The 22,271-nt window shown below is 43.3% G+C and overlaps 1 protein-coding gene across 2 annotated transcripts in view; it reads left to right on the forward strand.

Moving 5' to 3' along the window:
• The window catches only part of SUDS3 (SDS3 homolog, SIN3A corepressor complex component), a 151,153-nt gene that overhangs the window by 120,748 nt on the left and 8,134 nt on the right, over positions 1-22,271 (forward strand). The window contains exon 13 of one of the 2 annotated variants that reach the window (XM_065904312.1): positions 21,370-21,421. The exons of the other annotated variant lie outside the window; for it this stretch is intronic. Within the exon in view, the coding sequence (XP_065760384.1) occupies positions 21,370-21,406 (37 nt within the window). The 3' untranslated portion in view covers positions 21,407-21,421. Of the gene's footprint in view, positions 1-21,369; positions 21,422-22,271 lie in introns of those variants that run through there. 2 annotated transcript variants of the gene reach the window in all.

Consider the following 22,271-nt stretch of genomic DNA (forward strand, 5'->3'; position numbering starts at 1 on the left):
CCCTTGTAATATCTTTATTGTGCAGCTGGGGAAACCAAGGCCCAGAACGGTGAGATGTCTTACCCACGGACAGGCTATAACCCTGACTTGGCTATTTCCAGGAGTCCTGCAAGGTCATGGCCCATTCAGAGGTCCGTGACAAGTGGAACACATGTTCCAGCCAGCACAGGGTCTACTGTTGTCTCAGCTCAGGTGGTGGTGGTGTCCTTTCTGCTCTCTGGCTGGTGGGAGCCAGCTCAGCACACTCCACTCCAGGCCTGCTCTCTTTTTAACCCAGCTGCTGTTTTCACAGGTTTCCGTTTTTAGCTCCCCGGACTGGAACGCAGTGTTCAATGCACTGTAAACCTCAATGTCAGTTTGATTATACGAGAGGCATGTGTGGGCTCCAGCTCTCCTGTTTCCATGTCTAATAATAACCCTCCGGTTTCTCTTGTCCCTTTTCTTCCAAGGCCCACAAAGCATTTCGTATGCAATGTCCCATTTAAGCCTCCAATTCCCCAGGGAGGCAGCTGGTGGCTATTGCATGAAAGGTCTTTGGCAACTATTCAATTCTCTTCAAATGGCAAGGGCTACAGTCATCTCTGTAAATGTAGGAGTACCGAATTATGGGAGAATAAAGAGAAATGCTAAAGGGAGATGATATTTAATGAATTTCTACTCAGTGCATCTTATCAACCCTGGGAGGGACATCTGTGAATTGTCCTTTTTTTATGGATGAGAAAAATGGGCTCAGAGAGGCTAAGTGACTTGTTCAAGGTCACAGTTAATAATTGGTAGACTATGGATTTGACTCTGGATTTATCTCCACAGTCTTTGTTTTCTCCATTGCATCACTAAATGTGCTGTTGTGGAAATAAAGGCACAGTCAGATCCTAATTCTCTTGGCTCACAGACCAAATCGGTCCCCCATCCCTTTCCTTAGAGCTTCGTGTAAAGAAACTATCGATTGAAAGGATTATTTCTCATCAGTCAAGACCATCCCTCACCTTCTAAAAAATACTGAAAGTAGGAAACTACTTGTTTGCTTTTCCTTCTGTCCCATTCATTCATGCATGCACGCATACAGCAAGCATTTACTGTTTCCTTTTTTGTAAGTTCGAAGGGGATGAAGACACAGTCTCACTCAGTTTCTTTTCTCTAGGATCTTGATTTTTGTTAAAGCACCTGTGTGATCTGGAACAAGTGACTTCACCTCCCTGAATCCTAGTGTCCTCATCTGAATTATGGGGATAATAATGACTCATATTTCATAGGGATTGTGTGGAGAGCAAAAAGCATTTTAGAGTCAAGGAAAGGATCAGCCCCCAGGGCAGATATGTGGGCCCTGTGAGGAATGAGGTAGAAGTTGTTTTTGGAGCAGAAGAGTGTGCGTAGGTCAATTGTTGCTGACATAGTTCTGAGGAGATGATAACCTTCACTGTTGGGTGAACCAAACTTACTCTATCCATGTCCTACATGTTTGTTTTGGAGAGGTTGGAAAATTAATTTGATTTAAATCAAAGAGCATTAAGTACAGAACAGACTTTTGAACTCTGGGGGAGAACGTGAGGGTGGGATGTTTTGAAAGAACAGCATGTATATTATCTATGGTGAAACAGACCACCAGCCCAGGTGGGATGCATGAGTCAAGTGCTCGAGCCTGGTGCACTGGGAGCACCCTGAGGAGTCGGGTAGAGAGGGAGGTGGGAGGGGGGATCGGGATGGGGAATACGTGTAACTCGATGGCTGATTCATGTCAATGTATGACAAAAACCACTGAAATGTTGTGAAGTGATTGACCTCCAACTAATAAAATAATATTTAAAAAAAAATAAAATAAAATAAAAATAAAAAGTCAAAAAAAGAAAAAAAAATAAATCAAAGAGCATTGATTGAATATTGACTTGGTAGAGAGGGTGCACAGACCTGAATTCAAGTCCCAGCTCCACTACATGACAGGCATGTGACTTTGGGACAGATGGTGCACTTTTCTGAACCTCAGTTTCTGCTTCTGTAGATGGGAAATAATAATATCTGCAGTGGTCTCGTGAGAATTAGAAATGATTTGTGGAAAGTACTTAGCATGGTGCCTGGTACCTCTTGGTGCTCAGTAAATGAATGTCATTACCAAAGCAGTATGGGGTACAGATTGAGACTCTGAAACCTCAGAAACTTAAAATCCATCAGTTAGGTCTTCAGGTGCAGCTGGATCCAGGTGTTCGTATGAGATCATGGCCTGGTTCCATTCCATACTCCTCTCATCTCTGCTTTCTTTCATGTTGACTTCACTCCCATGAGGGCCCTCTTCTCCTGATGGTAAGATAGTCCCCAGTAGCTCAAAACTTATACCCTACTCACAAACCTAGTAGAACAAGATCTTTTTCCTTATAGTTACAGCAAAATCTATGGTCTTGAGTCCCACTGAACCAACTTGAGTTACGTGTCCATCCTTGGAACAATCACTGAGATCATGAGTGAATGGAATAACTTGAATCTCTGAGTCTGGGGCATGTCTCTCCATTAAACTGGGAGGTGAGGTCATCAGCTTTAAACAAACTATAGGAAATAAGAGTGGGAGAGGGCGATTTCTCCAAAGGAAAATCTATGTCCTTTTATTAGAAGAAGGGGAATGAGTGCTGGACAGGTGTGTTCTCCCAGGAGCAGATTAGAGATGAGGATTTGTGTGTGAGTAATTTATTAAGTCATGCTTATAGGAGAAACTGGTGAGGGAGTGAGGAAATCAGGCTAAGGAAAGAGGGAGGAAGTCAACTACGGGTGGGATTTGAGGTGAAGTCCTAGCCTTAACCTGATCCTATGGGAAGCTCTGGATGTATACACTGTGGAGTATATCCTGCCTCGGGCACAGGAATTGATGTTTGTACCCATGAACCAGCCACTGGCCATGGGCTTCCATGGGTGTGAATCCCCAGGGACTTCTGAATCGCTAAATGGGGAACACAGCAACAGTTGCTCAAGAACAGTGCTCTGAAGGTCATGTGTGTGGGGCTTTGGCAGCACAGCTCACAGAAGCTCAGGGATGTACAGGAGTGGTGAAAGGGATGCAAGGGGATCTAGGGCCCATTATAGTGGGGGACAATAACAGCTGTCTGGAGCAGAAGGAGGTGAAGGAGGTGTGAAGGAGAGGGGGCAAGGGCAAGGGCAAGTATGGGCACCTGTTCTTATCCTGATCAGGATTGAGGAGGAGAAACCAAGAAGCGGTCTCCCACACCTCCTGTGTTTTTCTGCTACTGTTTTCAGACAGTAGCTCTCATGGCAATGCCCTTACAGCCCTCAGCAATGTTCTGAAACCTCACTGTGCAGAGACAAGTGAGGAGGTGATTCGGCACAGAGCACAAGCAGCAGGGATGCCAGAGGGACTGCCTCAGGCTCCTGCTAGATGGATGAGGTTGGCATGAGGTCACTGGGTCCAGAGAGTCCTGGGTACCTGCCCATGCCAAGAATGACTCGCCAGCAGCTGGAGGTCTGGAGGTTCAGAAGTCCCTCGGGCTCATTTAGTCTTTAACTGCCTCCTCTCTACCCATCTTTCACCCCTCCGATGGCCTCTCTATTCATCAGGAGCTGCTACCCACCTTTACTGTACCAGCTTTCATCTGTCACTATCTTCCCAAGCCATCTGGCATTGGGGCTTTCTGCACAGAGAGCTGAGAGGCAGTGAGGGAGAAGTAAGTGAATGCACAGGCTAAGTCAGAAGCTCCATCCTCAGGGTCATGGCTACTGCTCTGTTAATTATTTTGAGGGTGATGGATTGGTTCAATCCAGGGGTAATAAAATAATGAGTCATTTATTGAGCACTTGCTGTGTGCAAGACTCTCTGCTAAGTGCCCCATGAACATTGTCTTCTGTTATCATATCCTAAGACTCCTGTTAATTTTTTTTTTTAAACAAGTAACAGAAAAACCAAGACAACATGACTTGAGGGGAAAATAACTTTTTGGCTCAGGAAATGACAAAGTGGAGGGGGAATCAGGCACAGCGTGGATCTAGGAGTTTATATAATGTCAATGGTTTCTGTCCATCTTTTCCACTGTTTTCCTCTGTGTTGGCTTCTCTCTCAAGCAGCTTCTCCATTCCTTTTCCTTCAGTGATGGCGGATTGACCTTCTAAAAGTTACAGAGATGCCAGTGATCAGCTCAGCAAACCCATTGGGAAGAGAGGTTCTCTTTTCCAGTGGTTCATACTGTAATCTTATAAATATATCTTATAAATATATACCAGACCATACTGTGTCTGGTTGGACCAACTGAGGTCCTATGTTAGTTTCTAAACCAATCACTGTGGCCTGGTTCTGATTCATGTGCTCAGGGGTGGACTACTCTGATTGGCCAGACCTTGGTCATGTGCCCACATCTGGGGCTGGGAGCGTGTTTAACTTCATCTGAAACATATGGACTGAGAATGGGGAAGTGGTGATTTTCCAAAAGAAAAAAGTACATATGCTTACCAGAAGAGGGGGACTGAGTCCTGGAAAGGAGAGACAAAAGATGAGAGGTCTACTGGGGGTTTATGTTATTACTGTCCTCTTTCATATATTTAAAACTGAGGTTCAGACAGATGAAATAATGATCTCAACACCATACATCTAGTAAGTGACAGTCTGATTCTGGGGTCTGAGCTCTTGACTACTATCCTTGGGTGCTGCTTTGATGAGAGAGGAGATGGCTCCTTTCTTGAGATCTCTGAAGGGTTGTGGCATTGCCTGTAGCAATAAATATTGTTTCATTTATTGGGAGCAAGCCTTGGATTAGAAGTCAGGAGGCATGAATCCTACTTCTGGGCTGCCAGTTGTTGGATATGTGTCCTTGAGCAAGAAACGTGACTCTGAACCCGTTTCCTCATCTATGTATGGAGCAGAATGACATGCCCTCTGCTTACCTCATAGGGTGGATAATTGGATGTGAAAATGCCTCTGCATCTGCTGTTCTGTTTGTTGTAACTTTTCTTTCATGCTAAATTAGGTACCCCCTCCTCTATGCTATTGCAAAGATATATTTATAAGTCTCTTTTTCCCTGAGGGCATAGTCTCCCTCTCTCCCTCTCTTCCTCCCTTATCCCCTCCCTCCCTCCCTTCCTTCCTTCTTTTAGTAAGAAGTTTTGAATACCTATTGCATACTAAACATTGTGCTGTGTACTAGTTCATTCATCTGATTCCTGGCCCATAGTAGGTACTGTGCAAAATTTTGTTACCCTGAATCTTCCTGTCACCCTCCCAATTCACCAGAGAATGATCTCTCGATGTTCTCATGCATTCTGCTTCTTGCTACTGTTAACCAACCACTAGGGATGTGTCTCAACCTTTGTGACACAACACAACTGAAAAAAAATCACAATGTGTATTTTAGGGAGAATGTACTAAAAAACATTAGAAATGAGAAGGAGAATGAGAATTATCATTAAAGACTGTGCTTGGGCAGGAAGGTGATCTCACTGATAGACTCCTATGGAACTTGCTGACTTGGGCAGTTTTGGGGGGCAAGTTTCTGGGAGCCCCAATAAAACCCATGATCCTGACTGGGTACATTCCAGGCAGTCGGACTGAGCCCTAATCAAGGCATTGACAACAATTGGAAATTCTGTGGACTATTGGAAATTCTGTGGACTATTGAGTGGCTCCCACTTCCCTGCTTTTTAGTGGGAAGGTCTATAGCAGTTCCCTTGGCTCACTGTGGTGGGTTGGGTGTGTTGAGGGAAAATACTCTGTCTTTTTAGTCCACAGGTCTTCAGATAAACAGAAAGTATACTTGTTGAATTTCATGCAAGAAGCTGGGCCCACACTTAGACTTGATTTAGAGGACAACATCCCACGTGAACACGTGCATGCATGCTCAGTCATGTCTGACTCTTTGTGACCCCATGGACTGTAGCCTGCCAGGCTCCTCTATCCATGGGATTTTCCAGGCAAGAATACTGGAGTAGGGTGCCATTTCCTACTCCAGGGGATCATCCTGACCAAGGATTGAACCTGTGTCCTGCATTGCAGGTGGTTCTTTACCTCTGAGTCATTGGGGAAGCCCGACAGGATCCTGAGCTGAGTTTAATGCTTCTAGGAGAGATTTTCAGGGGTCATTGGAAGTGGGTGGGTTTGTGTTGTATATGTATAATTTATGCCATACAGGCAGACTATAGGAGTTTTAAAACGTGTCTACACATGATTTGACACCTCCTTTCAAGAGGTGCAGTCTGTTTCCTATCCTTTCATCTGGGTGGGCCTTTGTGGTTGCTGGGTAAACAGAATACAGTGGAGGTGACACTGTGTGACTTCCAAGGTTAGATTAGAACAGAAAGGCAACCTCTGTTGGTTTCTCTTGGGATACTCAGTCTGGGAACTTTCTTCCCCAAGTATGGCCATCCTGCAGGTACCATGTAGAGGGACCACATCAAGAAGAAGAGGTGTTTCTGCCCTCAGTTGTCTGAGTCTTCCCAGCCCAGGTGCTTGATGTGTGAGTGAAGAAACCTCTAGGGTGACCAGGTGTCAACTAGAATGAATGCAAGGGCGTGAGATATTCCCAATAGAAAGCTGGCTGGATGAGCCCAGCCAACCCACAGATCCAGGAGCAAAGTAAAAGATTGCTGTTGTTTTAAGTACTGTTTGGGGGGCTTTGTTATGCTCAATAGAAACCAGGTCCTGCTGTCAAGAGCAGTTCTTAAGGAGGACTCCATTCTGGACTCCAGGGTTTTCATTCAAGACCCTGAACCCCATTCTGCAAGTTTTAGTGCTGGTGCTTTCTTGGTCTTCCCAGAAAGTACCAAAGGAAGATCCTCAGACAATAGCTAGGACTCATGTTTCTTGCTTATATGCTTGTCATTCTGATGGGACAGGCTGACTGCAATATTGAGAAGCTGCAGTTGTCTACTCAGACCATGAGGAAAACCAACCAAGTTCTCTAGTTCTCAGGGGATGTCCACTACTGCCATCTGTCATATGGCATTGAGATGCCATTGCTTCCAGAACCCACTCCAATTCTGTCAGTCTGACAATGTGCATCTTGGAATGATGATCTCAGGCATAAAATGGGGATAATAGTGTGTGTCTGTGGGGTGGGGGAGGTCCCCAGCGCAGCTCCAGGCTTATGGTGGACCCTCAGTGAGCATGACTGTCAGCACAGAGGTATATTATTATATCGACTCTGCATAAGGAAGCGGATGCTGGGTAGTGAGTGAGGCATTGAAACCCCAGGAAAAGGAAGTGTGAACCAGAGCAGAAAGTAGAAGAGGCCTGAGGAAATGACTCAGCTGATACACTGCCAGGACCTCATGAAAAGCAATGCATCAGAAATGCTTTGGTTACTCGAGTGAAAAAATCATATTAAACTTTGCATCCGGGAGCAGGGCTGCTCTAGCCAGGGAACAATGTCAGCTTCACTGAAAAAGACTGCAGCCTTCCCTTAGCCTCAGGAAAGCCAGGAGCTGCCAAGGTGGGGCCTGTAGTGTTCTCCTGGGACTGGTGTCTCTCCGATGTGATGTGTCAACATCTCAGGTAGTTCCAAGTGTTGGCAGCTATCCCTCTTGCTCTGTCTTCAAGTGAAGCCCTGTTCTCCCAGAAGGGGGCCTTGTTTATCCAGACTTCCCTCACTCCTCTGTAGGCAGCCAAGAGGGATGGAGAAGAAGGAAGTTGCAGGAAAGCAGCAACGGACTGTGATTTAGGAAATAAAAATAAAAAATTTGTAGCCATAGAATGCTTTGATCAAATGAAGACTTGCTAAGAACTCTACCACAGAAAGCAGATCTATAAAGGTGCTTCTTAATGTCAATACTTTGGATAGCATTTTTGCAATATCTAGTAAAGCTAAATAAACTTGGCACATTCTATGATTCAGCTGGTCCCCTTGTTCAGAGGTCCCCAACCCTCGGACTGAGGACCCATACTGGTCCCATGGCCTGTTAGGAACTGGACTGCACAGCAGGAGATGAGTGGCTCTGAGGGTAGCAGGGGTGAGCGAGAGAAGCTTCATTTGCTGCTCCTTATCACTGGGATTACTACCTGATCCACACCTCCCACCAGTCCATGGAAAAATTTTCTTCTGGTCCCTGGTGCCCAAAAGGTTGGGGACTGCTGTCCTTGTTGGTCTATCCCTAGGGAATTGCTCCTCAGACTTTACTGGAGTGATGAAGAACCTGGGGATCTTACCAAAATGTAGGGCTCAATGGATCCTGAATGGGGCCTGTGGTTTTGTAAATCTGGCTGGCCCCCAAGTGGTACTGATGCTTGGGCCACACTTTGAGTAGCAAAGCCCAAGGGAACTGCTTTCTGAACTTTCTATTGGCTCTGCCAGTAAAATAACACATTTCAAATGGCAACCCAGTATACAGTTATCTATAATTGAAGCAGAAGTTTTATGAAGCAATACTTATTCTTGCCATATGATGCACTTTAATATTTTGTCCTCTGCCAAAAAAAGAAAAAAAAAATAGCTGTGTTGACCACAAAGCCACTGAAATAATTCATTATTCACTGGTGGGTCTCCAGCCACACTTTGAGAAACAGAACCCTGGAGAAATTCTTATACACAAGGAAGCAGGAAGGCTCACTGATGCATTGTTTGTAATAACAACAACAAAAAATTTTTTTGGAAAAAGCAAAACAAAAGCAAAAATAACAACCCTAAAGACCTATCCACATGAGAATATATCAGTGGATTTGTGATATATGCATACAGTGGAACTGTGAAAATAAGTGAATTTGAACCATATGAATCAACATGTATCTCAAAAACAACGTCGAGTTAAAATTCAAGTTGAAGTATACGTGTTCTAGGACACACCATTTTAGAGACTGTTTAGAAACAGGTGAAATAATTCTATTTGTTATTTAGGAATTCATACATATGTAGTAAAGGTATAAAAGTGCATAAGGGAATGATTAACTCCAAATTCAGGGGACTGATTTCCCATTGGGAGATAGTGAACTTGGGTGGAGGTGCCTTTGGGGCTTCATTAGTATATATACAGCTTCATTTCCCAAGGTGGGTGATGAATCTGTGGTGCTCATTATCTTGGTGTCTGTCGTTTTTTCTTTTTTTCTTTTAATAGGCTAGAGGCATTTTGTAATAATTAAAATTTTAAAAAGAAAGAAAAAGAAAGGAGAAGGTGCTTGAGTTGAAGTTTGTAGGGGCTTTTTTTGGTTTCTCAGGGCTACTGTAATAACACATTACTGAAAACTTGGCGGCTGAGGACAACAGAAATTTATCCTTGCACAGTTCTTTAGGCCAGAAGTCTGAAATCGAGGGGCTTCCCATGTGGCCCAGTGGTAAAGAATCTGCCTGACAGTGCAGGAGGTGCAGGTGACACGAGTTCGATCTCTGGGTTGGGAAGATCCCCTGGAGGAGGAAATGGCAACCCACTCTAGTATTCTTGCCTGGAGAAATCCGATGGATAGAGGAGACTGGTGGGCTACAGTCCATAAGCTTGCAAAGAGTCAGATATAACTGAATGACTGAGCACACACACAGGATGAAATCGAGGTGTCCTTAGGGTTTGTTCTTCCCGGAGGCTCTGAGGGAGGATCTATCCCCTGCCTCTCTCTAGCTTCTCATGACTGCTGGTATTCCTTGCCTTGCCTTTGGTGTGAGGGTCGGGTGGGGGGCTCATCACTCCAGGCTCCGTCCCTTCTTCACATGACTTCCTCTCTGTGTCTCCAGTCTCCCTCTCCAATCTCTCACGAGGATTTCAGTCACAGCCTAACTCCAGGATGATGTCATCTGGAGATCCTTAATTTAATTTTTTAAATTAAAAGACTATTTCCAAGCAAAGACTCTATTTCCAAGTAAGTTCACAGTCACTGGGATGAGGGCTTAGTATTTGGAGCAGAGCTGGGATTCTAGAGCCCATGGTTTGAAATCATGATTCTCTACTGTCTTCCATCAATACCTCTTTAGGTTTCAATTCCTTCCTCTCTCCAATGGGACTAACAGTTCTGACCTTTTAGGGTTTTTCTTAGGATTCATTGAGCTGTTGTGTCTAAAGCACTTATCCTGGTCTCTGGCATAGAATAACTAGCAGTTGTTATTGTTAAGGGAGGGGGAGTAAGGCGTGAAACATGGGTCCCTCATTCCACCCTCCCTCAGACTGTGTGTGTTTAGCAGGACTTGTGTCTCACTCATTTTTGTTCATCTTGAGTGTGCAGGTAAGACTAAGACACGATCCTTGTCTTCAGACTCTAGTATTCCCCCACTAAGCCCAGTAGGTGGTTTTATCTCCACCCCACTATTTCCCATGGTAGGCCCTCAAGGAATGCCTGCAGGATGAATGATTGTGAATAAATGAATGCAGAGGAAGTGAGCCCCCACACCAACCGTATCCATTCAGCTGAGAGAATTGCCAAGACTAGTCCTGGGATAATGGATTAGCCCTGTCTTTCAATAAGGGTGGTTTCATCCATCTGAAGGATGAGGATGATAGTATATTCTTTGTAAACCTGTTGGTGGCTTAATTAACTAATATTTATAAAGTGCCTCTAAAGCCACAGAAGAAAAGCAAGGTAAAAACACTTGTATTATTGTTATTGCTCATTTACTTTCCCCCTGCAACAGACCTTGCAAATGTGTTTCTTGAAACAGGAAGAGACAGTGTCTAGTTTTAAAATCATTATACCCCAATAAAGATCATCTGGACTTGCCTGTAGCTCCAATGGTAAAGAATCTGCCTGCAATACAGGAGACATGGGTTCGAGCCCTGGGTCAGGAAGATCCCCTGGAGAAAGAATTGCAACCCACTCCAGTATTCTTGCCTGGAGAATCCTGTGGACAGAGGAGCCTGGTGGGCTACAGTCCATGGGGTTGCAAAGTGTCAGACACGACTGCGTGACTAATGCAATTACTAAAGATCATCTATTTGATTAGAACCAAAACCTACCCTTTTTTCTCTTTCCCAAGACTGTTTTCTTTGTACTCAGGCGAGCTGCCTTGTTTTGTGAACATCTGCTATTGAGACAGTAGCTTTCTCTCTTTGTATCTGTCATTTAAGGCGTGCATTTCCACCAGAGTCTTCCTGGGGCTTCATCTGGGCTTATAACATAGTTAGAAGGGCCACAAGAGTATTTGCATAACTAGCTGTTGATTTGAATATAATTTGCATAACCTATCTTGGTCTATGCAGTTACATCTTATTTGATTTCTAAAAGCTTTGTCATTTCTGTTTATATAATCATAGAAGTGGCAAAGATCTCAGATCTCGTGAGGAACTCATTCTCCCAGAGTCATTGGAGGAGTAGAAGAAAGAGACATTTAATGTCTACCATGTGCTTACAAATGTGATTTTGCTAATTTAGTCCACTGGTTCTCATATTTGGCTGCACACTGTAATTGCTAGGGAGCTAAACAATACTGATGCCTGATCCCCACCCTCAGAGATTATGATACAATTAGGGGTAATGGGGGTGGGGGTGGCAGCCTAGCATCAGGAGCTTTGCTGAAGCTGAACAACCGTCTCGTTGGAAAAGACCCTGATGCTGGGAAAGATTGAAGGCAAAAGGAGAAGAGGGCAGCAGAGGATGAGATGGTTAAATAGCATCACTGACTCAACGGACATGAATTTGAGCAAACTCCTGGAGACAGTGGAGGACAAGAGAGCCTGGCATGCTGTAGGTCCATGGGGTTGCAGAATCAGACACAACTTAGTGACTGAACAAAAACAAAGGTGATTCTAAGATGTAGCAGAGATTGAGAACTACTTACTTAATACCCATAAAAAACCAATGAACAACTCACTACCCCCATGTTAAAGGTGTGGAAACTGAGGCTTTGGACATCCATAATGTTATTAATGTTAATAGCTGATCATTTTGAAACTTAGTATGTGCCAAATTATGCTAAGCACAGTGATATTTGTGCATATTGAATTCTTGCAATGAGTTTTTGAGCCACAGGTTAATATTTTCCTCTTACAGATAAACAAACAAAGCTCAAAAAGATTATAATATGCCCAAAGTCTTCCAAACTAGCAAGAGATCATTCACAGGAGAGAGATGACTGTGCTTGGATTAGGATTAGACTGTGTTGGGATTTGAATTTTGCTTCTAACCTCTGCTTGATGCCTGACCCAACTTGTAAGTTCCTTGAGGATCTTCTTTCTGTCTTCTCCCGTGTTCTTTTGGGCTTAGCACTGGAATCTTCACAGGCACCTGGAAAATACTGAGGGTTGTTATTGCTGTCCAGTCGATAAGTCATGTCTGACCCTTTGTGACCCCATGGACTGCAGCTCATCAGGCTTCCCTCTCCTTCACCATCTCCTGGAGTTTGCTCAAACTCATGTTCATTGAGTTGGTGATGCCATCCAACCATCTCATCCTCTGTTGTCCCCTTCTCCTCCTGCCTTTAATCTTTCCCAGCATCAGGGTCTTTTCCAGTGAGTTGGCTCTTCGAATCAGGTGGCCAAAGTATTGGAGTTTCAGCTTCAGCTTCCGTCCTTCTGATGAATGTTCAGAGTTGATTTCCTTTAGGACCGACCAATTTGATCTACTGAGGGTTGGCATGAAGCAACTGTGACCAAGGAGTGGACTTTACAGCCTATAACCAAGATCTTTTCACTGATAGATCAGCTCTCCCTCCCTTCCTGTCCTTTCCCGCCAATATTTATTGAGCTTTGTGCCAAAGACACAAGCCAGACAAGGGCTGTTATGTAGCATCCATCATTTGTCAGCCAATATTGAGCTTTGAATTAACCTGCAGAAGTCAGGCTGTTGTCTTTTCTCTCTGTAAAATGAACTGAAGCTGTTGTGAAGAAATAGTTTCAGCACATCAAAGGGAAGAACGGTGACTTGTTTTTATTTATTTGGGTTCTTTTTTCTTCTTACCTGGGAAATGGCAAGAGGAAAGAAATTTTATCACATTTATCTAGCCAAATATGCTCCTGAAATCATGAGTCGTTGGGTGCCATTCTATTCAAATATAAATTTACTCATTCAATTCAGTACTTTCTGAGCTCCTGTCATATGCCTGGCACTACTCTAAATGATGAGGACCCAGTAAAAAATGAGGCAAATTCCCTCTGTCTGTGGTTACCTGAATGATGAGAAGAAGCAAGTCTTGTGTAGATCTGGAGAAAGAGTCTGCCACACAGAGGCACCAGCAAGTGAACCCTGAGATGAGAATGCACTTGGTGGATTCATGGAACAGGAGTGGGGAATATGGCTCCCAGTGGCTTAAGCAGAGAGAGAGGGTGAGCGAGATGGCAGGGCCGGATTGCACAGTGTTCAGGAGCCATAATAAAGCATTGGAATGTTCATCTGAATGAGATAAGAAGCTGTTGGGTGGTTTTAAGCAGGAAAATGACATGATCCAACTTACATTTCAGAAGGATCACTCTGGTTGCTGTGGGTAGAGTAGACTGTAGGGAGCAGGAGTGGGAGCCTGGAGCTGACTTATGAAGTGTTGAAAGGATCCAGGGGAAATATGATGGTGGTTTGAACCAGAGAGTTGCAATGAAGGTGGCTAGAAGTGGTTGCATTTGGCATCTATTTTGAAAGTTGAACCTACAGGACTTGTGGTGTTGGATGAGGAAAAGAGGAATTTTGGTCTGAATGGATTAAGGCACCATCTCCTGAGGTGGAAAAGACTGAAGGAGAAGCAGTTCATATTCGACTACGTGTGAAAAATGTCACATATTGTATCTTCTTTTTAGCAAATTCACAGTCGCATATTGAAGATTTTCAGATGGCCTGCAGTAAAGACATCTGCTTCATTTTGGCTAACCCAGTATTTTTAAATGTATTTGACCAAGTACAATAATTCTAACTGACCCTTGGAACATGTGGCAGGGTTCTTGAAACTTCCTTTGAGTAAGACTATTGCTTATGTGTCTGCCCAGATAGGGGAAGTGACTTACAACTGTTTTTGCAGTGTTCTAAATTCTGGTGGATGTGCTGTGGGCTTCTGTTCTTTCCACCTTCAAATCCTTCACCACCATCCTCTTCCATTCCTTCCTCCAGGCTAACTGAAGCTTATACCCACACCAAATTAGAGAGCGCTAACAGGAAAATCGGTACCACTCTCCTGCCTGGATCTTTAAATGGCTCCCCATTGCCTTCAGGATGAATACTGAATGCTTTACTATGACTTCACCAAATCCTTTGCAATGTGACTTTCTGCTACCTTCCTAGCCACCTTTGAGCTCTGTGTCCTAGTTAAACCGAACTTTTCAAAGCTTCTTATGCTCTCTCACCTCTGTGCTTTGCACACTCTCTTCCTTCTATATGGAATACTTCCTAAGCTCCTTTCTACAACCTTTGAGTATTATCTCGTATAGAATCCCTTTGCGAGCAATCTCTTGACTTCTTCTGCTTGGGCTAGGCATCTCTATTTGTGCTCATGGTCCCCATAGCTTCTTTCCCCTCCAGCTTTATTGACATATAGTTGACAAATAGAAATTGTATATATTTAGGTGTACAACTTGATGAGGGTTTTTTTTTTTTTTTGATTGTGCCTCACAGCTTGTGGGATTTTAGTTTCCCCACCAGGGATTTAACTCATGTCCTCAGCAGTGAAAGAGCAGAGTCTTAACTGCTGGACTGCCAGGAAATTCCCTACAACTTGATGTTCTGTTATATGGTACATTGTGAAATAATCACTACAAGCAATTATATTTTGGATGTGATACCAGAAGCTCAGGCAACAAAAACCAAAATAGATCAGTGAGATTGCATTGAACTAAGAAACTCCTGCACAGCCAAAGAAATAGTCAGCAGAGTGAAAGAGTGAAAGGCAACCTACAGAATGGGAGAAACTATTTGCCAACCATGATTTGGGTAATGTGTTAGTATTTCACGATGTATTAGGAACTCATACAACTCAGTAGCAAAACCCCAAATAGTCCAATTAAAAAAATGGCCAAGGGACCTGAATAGGTATTTATCAAAAGAAGACATACAAATGGCCAACAGGTATATGAAATGCTGCTCAGCGTCACTAATCATCAGGGAAATGCAAATCAAAACCACAATGAGATAATACCTCATACCTGTTAAGATGATTGTTATCATAAAGACAAGGATAACAAGTGTTGGGGAGGATGTGGATGAAAAGGAGCATTTCTTTGTGCGCTGTTGGTGGGAATGTGAATTGGTACAACCACTGTGGAAAACAGTATAGAGGTTCCTCAAAAAATTAGGAATAGAACTACCTTATGATCTAGCAATTCCACTTCTGGGTATATGTGCCTAGCTTTTCATAGCGTTTATCACATGTTTTTTTGGGCTCTCTCTTTCCGATCAATGGTTGAGTTTCATGAAGGCTTGGCCAATTGTCTTGTTTTCCATGATAATCCTAATGCTTAGCACAATGCCTGGCACAGAGTAGTAAATGCCCAGTAAATTGCTATGGAGATAAATGAATAAATAAGTGAATGTAGCTCTCTGGATCATTAGCAAACAATCTTCAGATATTTTTCTGTTACTCTGCTTCCTGTGACCTGGGAGTCTTAAAATTGTCACAGAGCTAGAAGGAGGCTCAAAAGGTCCTTGAATTCTTCTTTCTGTCTCTAGACTGAATTCTACTCAGGATTGTTTAACAGGTGGGGAGGCTGAAGGTCATGGACAATGACCAAGACACTGATTGACTTCTGCAAACCCCCAATGGAAAATCAGAGATCCCTGGGACTCTAGGAACTAGGATACAGCTTGTGTGTGTGTAGCATACATGTGGGAAGATAGGCTCACAAATGAAGTTCCAGGAAGAAAGAGCTAAAATGGACATTTGGGGAGCGATTTATGGGAACATGGAAGAGGAGAAATTAAGTTCATCTGAAGTCAAGGATTGAAGAAGCTATAGGAGAAAGAGTGGTAATTAACCTGGGCTTTTAGGGGTGACCAAGAACCTGCCAGCCAGGAATCTGAGATGGAGGCCTGGAGAGAAGGATATTTAAAGTAGAATTAGAACACAAAGATGAGGATGTTGGTGGTGTGTTTGGAGGGACATGAGTTGTATCCCCAGTGATTTAAGTGAGGTTGAGACTGAGTTTATATCTGTTAGGGTGTTTTGGCTTATAATTAAAAGAAAGTCATACCAGGAGAGGTTCAAATGTCAGGAAAAAATTATGTTGCATCATGAGAACTCTGGAGGGGGGTAGTTCCAGAATAGCTAATTCAGCAGCAAGAAAAAAAGTCAGCTTTTCCTCACATTGCCATTCCAGTGAATGAATATGAGGTTGTGTCTTCCTTTTTTTTAAAAAAAAAATTTTATTTTTTGGCTACACCATGTGTCATGTAGGCTCTTAGTTCCTGATTAGAAATTGAACCTGTGCACCCTGCATTGGAAGCATAGAGTCTTAACCACTGGACTGCCAGTGAAGTCTCCTTCCTCCATTGATTTATTTATTTTTTATAATCAGTAAGGGAAATATTTCCCAGAAGCTCCACACCCAAGCCTGTTGGCCGGGATTATATCACATGTCTAAACCTGAGCTAAGTCCCTAGCCAGGGACATGTGCCCTCTGCAACTGATGTAGGCCAGTCAAGATTTACACCTGCATCCAGGACTGGAGAAGCTCTCCTGGGGCCCATGATTGTTCAACAGATGAACAGAATCAGGGTTCTGGTAACAAGAGATGGGAGGGCAATGGGTTAGGCAGCAAATTTTGGCCACCGTGGGGACCTGGAGCACCTGGGCTCTGTCCAGGGTATCAGCTCAGCTCCAGCCCAGTGTTGTCATATACGAGGGGCCTAGTGTTACCGGAACTTGTCATTTTATTTTGAAAAAATGTTGCATGTATTTGGACAATGGACAGTGAGCCAACAGAGATCAGATCTTTCATTTATTTACTTATTGGCCATGCTGGGTCTTCGTTGCTGAGCATGGGCTTTCTCTAGTCGTGGCAGGCAGAGTGGTGGTGGGGGGTTCTGCTCTTTGTTGTGGTGCATGGGCTTCTCATTGCTGTGACTTCTCTTGTGGAGCATGGGCTCTAGGTGCTTGGGCTTCAGTAGTTGTGGCATGTGGGCTCAGTAGTGATGCATAGGCTTAGTAGTTTCAAGACATGTTGAATCTTCCCAGCCCAAGGGTCAAACCCTGTGTCCCCTGCATTGGCAGGCAGATTCTTAACCACTAGACCATCAGGGAAATCCCAGAACTTTTAATTTTAGAAAAAATCCAGAACTGGAGATTTTTATGTGAAGTCTTATAATTTCTAAATGTTGTAAACTAATTTAAAAAGTAACCCAACCTGTTTAGTCCAAATAAAATGTTTGTGGATCAATCATTTGGGAAAGGGAAAGGTCCCCTTCACCACCAACCCAATTTTCCCCTCCTGTCCAGAAATGAATACTGTAAGTCACATATGTATGTAAGTCACATATGTATCATCCTTTCATTTTCTGTGAACTTACACATACTAAGTACACGTACACGGCTTTGTTTTTTGGTGTGTGTATGTGTGCACGTGTATGTTTAACATCTGGGGGATTTTCTTATGCATATTGCTTTATGACAAGCTGTTTTCACTTAACAAGGGGTCTCAGAGATCTTTCCATGTCAGTGCATAGAGATTCATAAATGATACATGACAGAGAGAGGAGAGGGAGAGAAAGATTCTTGCTAGTTATGCCCGTAAACAGTGTTCCATAGCAGTGCAAGTAACATTCCTTGGCACTCCCCTGTGAAAACTCCCTTCTAGCATGAAAATTCATTCACAGGAATTCTTCTGTTTTTGGACAGCAGGGTGGCCTTGTAATACATCCCATCAGTGTGGCTCGTATGAACTGCAATCCCCACAGTCATTTTCTTGTGTGTTCCCAATTAGGGTGAGCCACCAGGGCAGTTCTTGGGAGATCTGGAGGGCACAGGGGAACAGCAACCAATTTGTAGCTCACGCGTGTTCTTGCTAATCTGCTTGATCATCTTGGGGACATGGTGAGCAGTGGTGGGGCCTGCGATGGCTCCGCTTTCAGTACGTCTGACTCTCAGGCTGGGTGTGCATCTATGTGCAGCCTGTGCCTAAGGGCCCAGCTTCCTCAGAACAGTCAGAACACTAATAACAGGGACAGCGGGAATGGTCGTGCATTTTGTGGTGTTCCAGCACATTCTCCCCACCTTGCATCCCCCTTTCCTTTTCAACTGCCTGTCCCAAGGACGTCAGTCAAGCCGCAGCATCAGATGTGAAGACAACGGCGCTTCAGAGACTGTTTAATGAGCTCCCACAGTTGCATAAAGTCGATTTACTGTAACAAATTCCTTTTGTTTTGCATATATTTATATGTAGCTACATAGAAATAATAGAATATATATTTAAAATGTTGTATGTAAAATGTGTTTTAAATATATGAAAATGTATGTATTTATGTGTGTATATATATTTGTATGTATCTATCCATCTATCTGGGGTTTCCCTGGTGGCTCAGTGGTAAAAAATCCACCTGCAAATGCAGGAGACATGGGTTTGATCCCTGGGCCAGGAAGATCCTGTGGAGAAAGAAATGACAACTCACTCCAGTATTCTTGCCTGGGAAACTCTATGGACAGAAGAGCTTGGTGGGCTACAGTCCAATGGGGTTGCAAAAGAGTTGGACTCAACTTAGTGACTAAACAACAACAACAACAACAAATCCATCTATCTGTGTCCTATTGGTTTTGCTTCTCTGGTTGATACAAAAGAATTTCCATCTCAATAACAGCAGCAATTGCAACAACAGCAAGAAACATGGAATATTTTTAAACTGTCAGGACTGTGCCAAGTACTTTAGGCATACCAACTTATTTAATCCTCCCACAATAATTCTATAAGCAAGGGCTATTATTCCCCTTTTACATAGAAGGTACACAGGCTCAATGAAGTTAAGTCACTTGACTGCCATCATAGAGATGCAGAGTCTGATGCCAGCCTGTGTCTATCTGACTCTAAATCCTGAGCTTTAAACCATCACACTGTATTGCTTCCCTTAAACAACAAGCTCTAGCAAGACTTCACATTAGGAATATGGTTTATGGATATTCTGCACTGTGAACGTTGGCATATCCTCCAACTGCAGAGGAAGAGAGGAGAGTGTGCTTACTTTGGAAACAGGATGTTCCATCTTTGGAAACAGGATGTCATCGAGAGTCTGGTTTACAGGCAAGTGTGGCATTTTCACTGACTCATAAAACAGGCCCCCTGCCTGGCCTCCTTCTGGAAGCCACTCATGTTCTTTGAACAGAGTCTGGTACATGTACCACTGGTTATGCACAAGATGACTTTAGGCAGCACTGAACATTGCATACAGTTGAATCACATTGCTATTCTTTTTTCAAATGTTTCCTACTGATTATGGCAGGGAGACAGTATTCATTTGGTACTAATACGTTTCTAACACCTCTCTAGTGTTGGCTAATCTACCTTTGAACAAGAAAAGAAACAAGGCCATTGCCTGAGAGTCTCTGGCAGGCAACAGTACCTTTAGCAAATTAAGCAGCACTGGTTATGTTTTTTTTTTTTTTTGCGGTTGCCTGTTTGACAAGGGAGAGTGGTTTCACATTTATGTTACATGCTAGAGTTCACATGTTAGAATTTTCCTAATTCAAATGATGTGAGGCAGTTTAAGAAGATACACAATAGTGCCTTGGTTTTTGGTGAAAATTGTTAAGGTTCTTAAAAAAGGACTGAATTCTGGGAAGCAATGGCTGGGTCAACGTGGTGAACCAACTAGTCAGTACGACTTATATTGTTCCAGTCCTGTTGGTATATCAGGACCCACTTCAAACCCATCATGGTGACTGCTCAAAAAAATATTTGTTGAATGAATGAATAAACCCTTCAAGAAGTCTTCTCAGTCCCTTCTAGCTCCAAAGGTTCCTCCTACTTGGGAACTCATAACACTTACTAGGCCAGTACGCATTCAAGAAGCATTTTTTTTTTTACACACCTATTGTGTGCCTGGTACTAAAAATGAATCAGCTAACCAGATACCAAATATAGGGCAATTAAATGAGTATATTATGTGACAATACTGCTACAGTATTTTTCTTAAAAAGTTTTGATGACAGTATGGACTTTTTCATACGCTAGGCCCTATTTTCCATGTTAATTCTAACTCAAAGCGAGTTCCAAAAGACATACTGAGAACACTAGAGAAAATAGGATGAAATAGGAAAAAACCAAAAATGACTTGGTAATACACCTAGAACTGCACTAACACGGGCCACTAGTCACATTTCATGTGCTGTTGAACTCATGAAATGTGGCCAGTCTGACCTGAGATGTGCCTTACTTGTAAATTACACACTGGTTTTCAAAGATTTAGCATGAAGAAAAGACTGTGAAATACCTCATTTATAATTCTTTATATTGTAACTTGTTGGAATTACAATTGGGATATAGTGGGCTAAATGAAATAAATTAATATTTTTTAAAGACATTTTTTGGGCTTCCCTGATAGCTCAGTTGGTAAAGAATCCACCTGCAGTTTGGGAGACCCTGGTTCAGTTCCTGGGTCGGGAAGAGCTGCTGGAGAAGGGATAGGTTACCCACTCCAGTATTCTTTTTTAGATTATTTTGAACCTTTTACTTTGTATTGGGATATAGCTGATTAACAAACAATGCTGTGATAGTTTCAAGTGAACAGGGAAGGGATTCAGCCATACATATACATTGAAATGAAGTTCGACTATTTCTTCTTGATTCTTTAAGGTGGCCAGTGGAAAATTTAAAATTACAGATGTGGGTAATATTCGCTTTCTGTTGGGTAGTGCCAGCGGCTGGACTGTGTGGTCCAGGAGAGGAGACAGCTGTCTCCTTACTTCATGCTGTGCTTCCAGCATTCACCACAATGCCTAGTACATAAAAAGTGCTCAGTAAGTTTTCATTAAACCAGACTGGGCATGTGAGTCATGCAAAAGCTTTTAGGCTTCTTCAACAATGGGCTCAGTATCCAACTCTCATTGCTGTTTCTTGGACTTTACTAATATTTTTTCCTGCTAATCTTTAGGAACTCTACTGAAAAAAAAAAAAAAAAAAGAGCTCCAGATAAGAGCCTCAGATAATGATTTAATTTGGATCTGACAAGCAAGTTATTACAGGTCAATTAAGTGCCACCTTATGATTTTTTTAAAAATAATTTATTTTTGGTTGTCCTCGGTCTTCACTGCTGTGTGTGGGCTTTCCCTAGTTGCGGTGAGCAGGGGCTACTCTTCCTTGCAGTGCATGGGCTTCTCATTGTGGTGGCTTCTCTTGTTGTGGAGCACAGACTCTAGGCACACAGGGCTTCAGCAGTTGCAGCACAAAGGCTCAATAGTTGTGGCTTTCGGGTTCTGGAGCGGGAGCTCAGTAGTTGTGGCTCAGGGGCTTTAGTTGCCTGAGGTACGTGGAATCTTCTTAGACCAGGACTGACCTGTCTCTGCATTTGGCAGATAGATTCCTATCCACTGTACCACCAGGGAAATCCCACTGTATGATTTAAAATCTATTTTTTTTTTCCAGATTGACCACCACTAAATGGTTTTTTGGCAGAAAGTGAAGAGGAACTAAACAGCCTCTTGATGAAAGTGAAAGAGGAGAGTGAAAGAGTTGGCTTAAAGCTCAACATTCAGAAAACTAAGATCGTGGCATCCGGTACCATCACTTCATGGCAAATAGATGGGGAAACAGTGGCTGACTTTATTTTTTGGGGTTCCAGAATCACTGCAGATGGTGACTGCAGCCGTGAAATTAAAAGACACTTACTCCTTGTGGGTTCCCTGGTGGCTCAGAGGGTAAAGTGTCTGCCTGCAGTGCGGGAGACCTGGGTTCGATCCCTGGGTCGGGAAGATCCCCTGGAGAAGGAAATGGCAACCCACTCCAGTACTCTCTTGCCTGGAAAATTCTATGGATGGAGGAGCCTGTCCATGGGGTTGCAAAGAGTTGGACATGACTGAGCGACTTCACTCACTCCTTGGAAGGGAAGTTATAACCAATCTAGACAGCATATTAAAAAGCAGAGACATTACTTTGCCAACAAAGGTCTGTCTAGTCAAGGCTATGGTTTTTCCAGTAGTCATGTATGGATGTGAGAGTTGGACTATAAAGAAAGCTGAGTGCTGAAGAATCGATGCTTTTGAACTGTGGTGTTGGAGAAGACTCTTGAGAGTCCCTCCGGCTGCAAGGAGATCCAGCCCATCCATCCTAGAGGAGATCAGTCCTGGATGTTCATTGGAAGGACTGATGTTGAAGCTGAAACTCCAATACTTTGGCCACCTGATGCGAAGAGCTGACTCATTTGAAAAGACCCTGATGCTGGGAAAGATTGAGAGCAGGAGGAGAAGGGGATGATGGAGGATGAGATGGTTGGATGGCATCACCGACTCAATGGACATGAGTTTGAGTAAACTCTGGGAGTTGGTGAT

Source organism: Muntiacus reevesi, chromosome 13 (assembly GCF_963930625.1).
Source record: "Muntiacus reevesi chromosome 13, mMunRee1.1, whole genome shotgun sequence".
Classification (NCBI taxonomy): domain Eukaryota; kingdom Metazoa; phylum Chordata; class Mammalia; order Artiodactyla; family Cervidae; genus Muntiacus; species Muntiacus reevesi.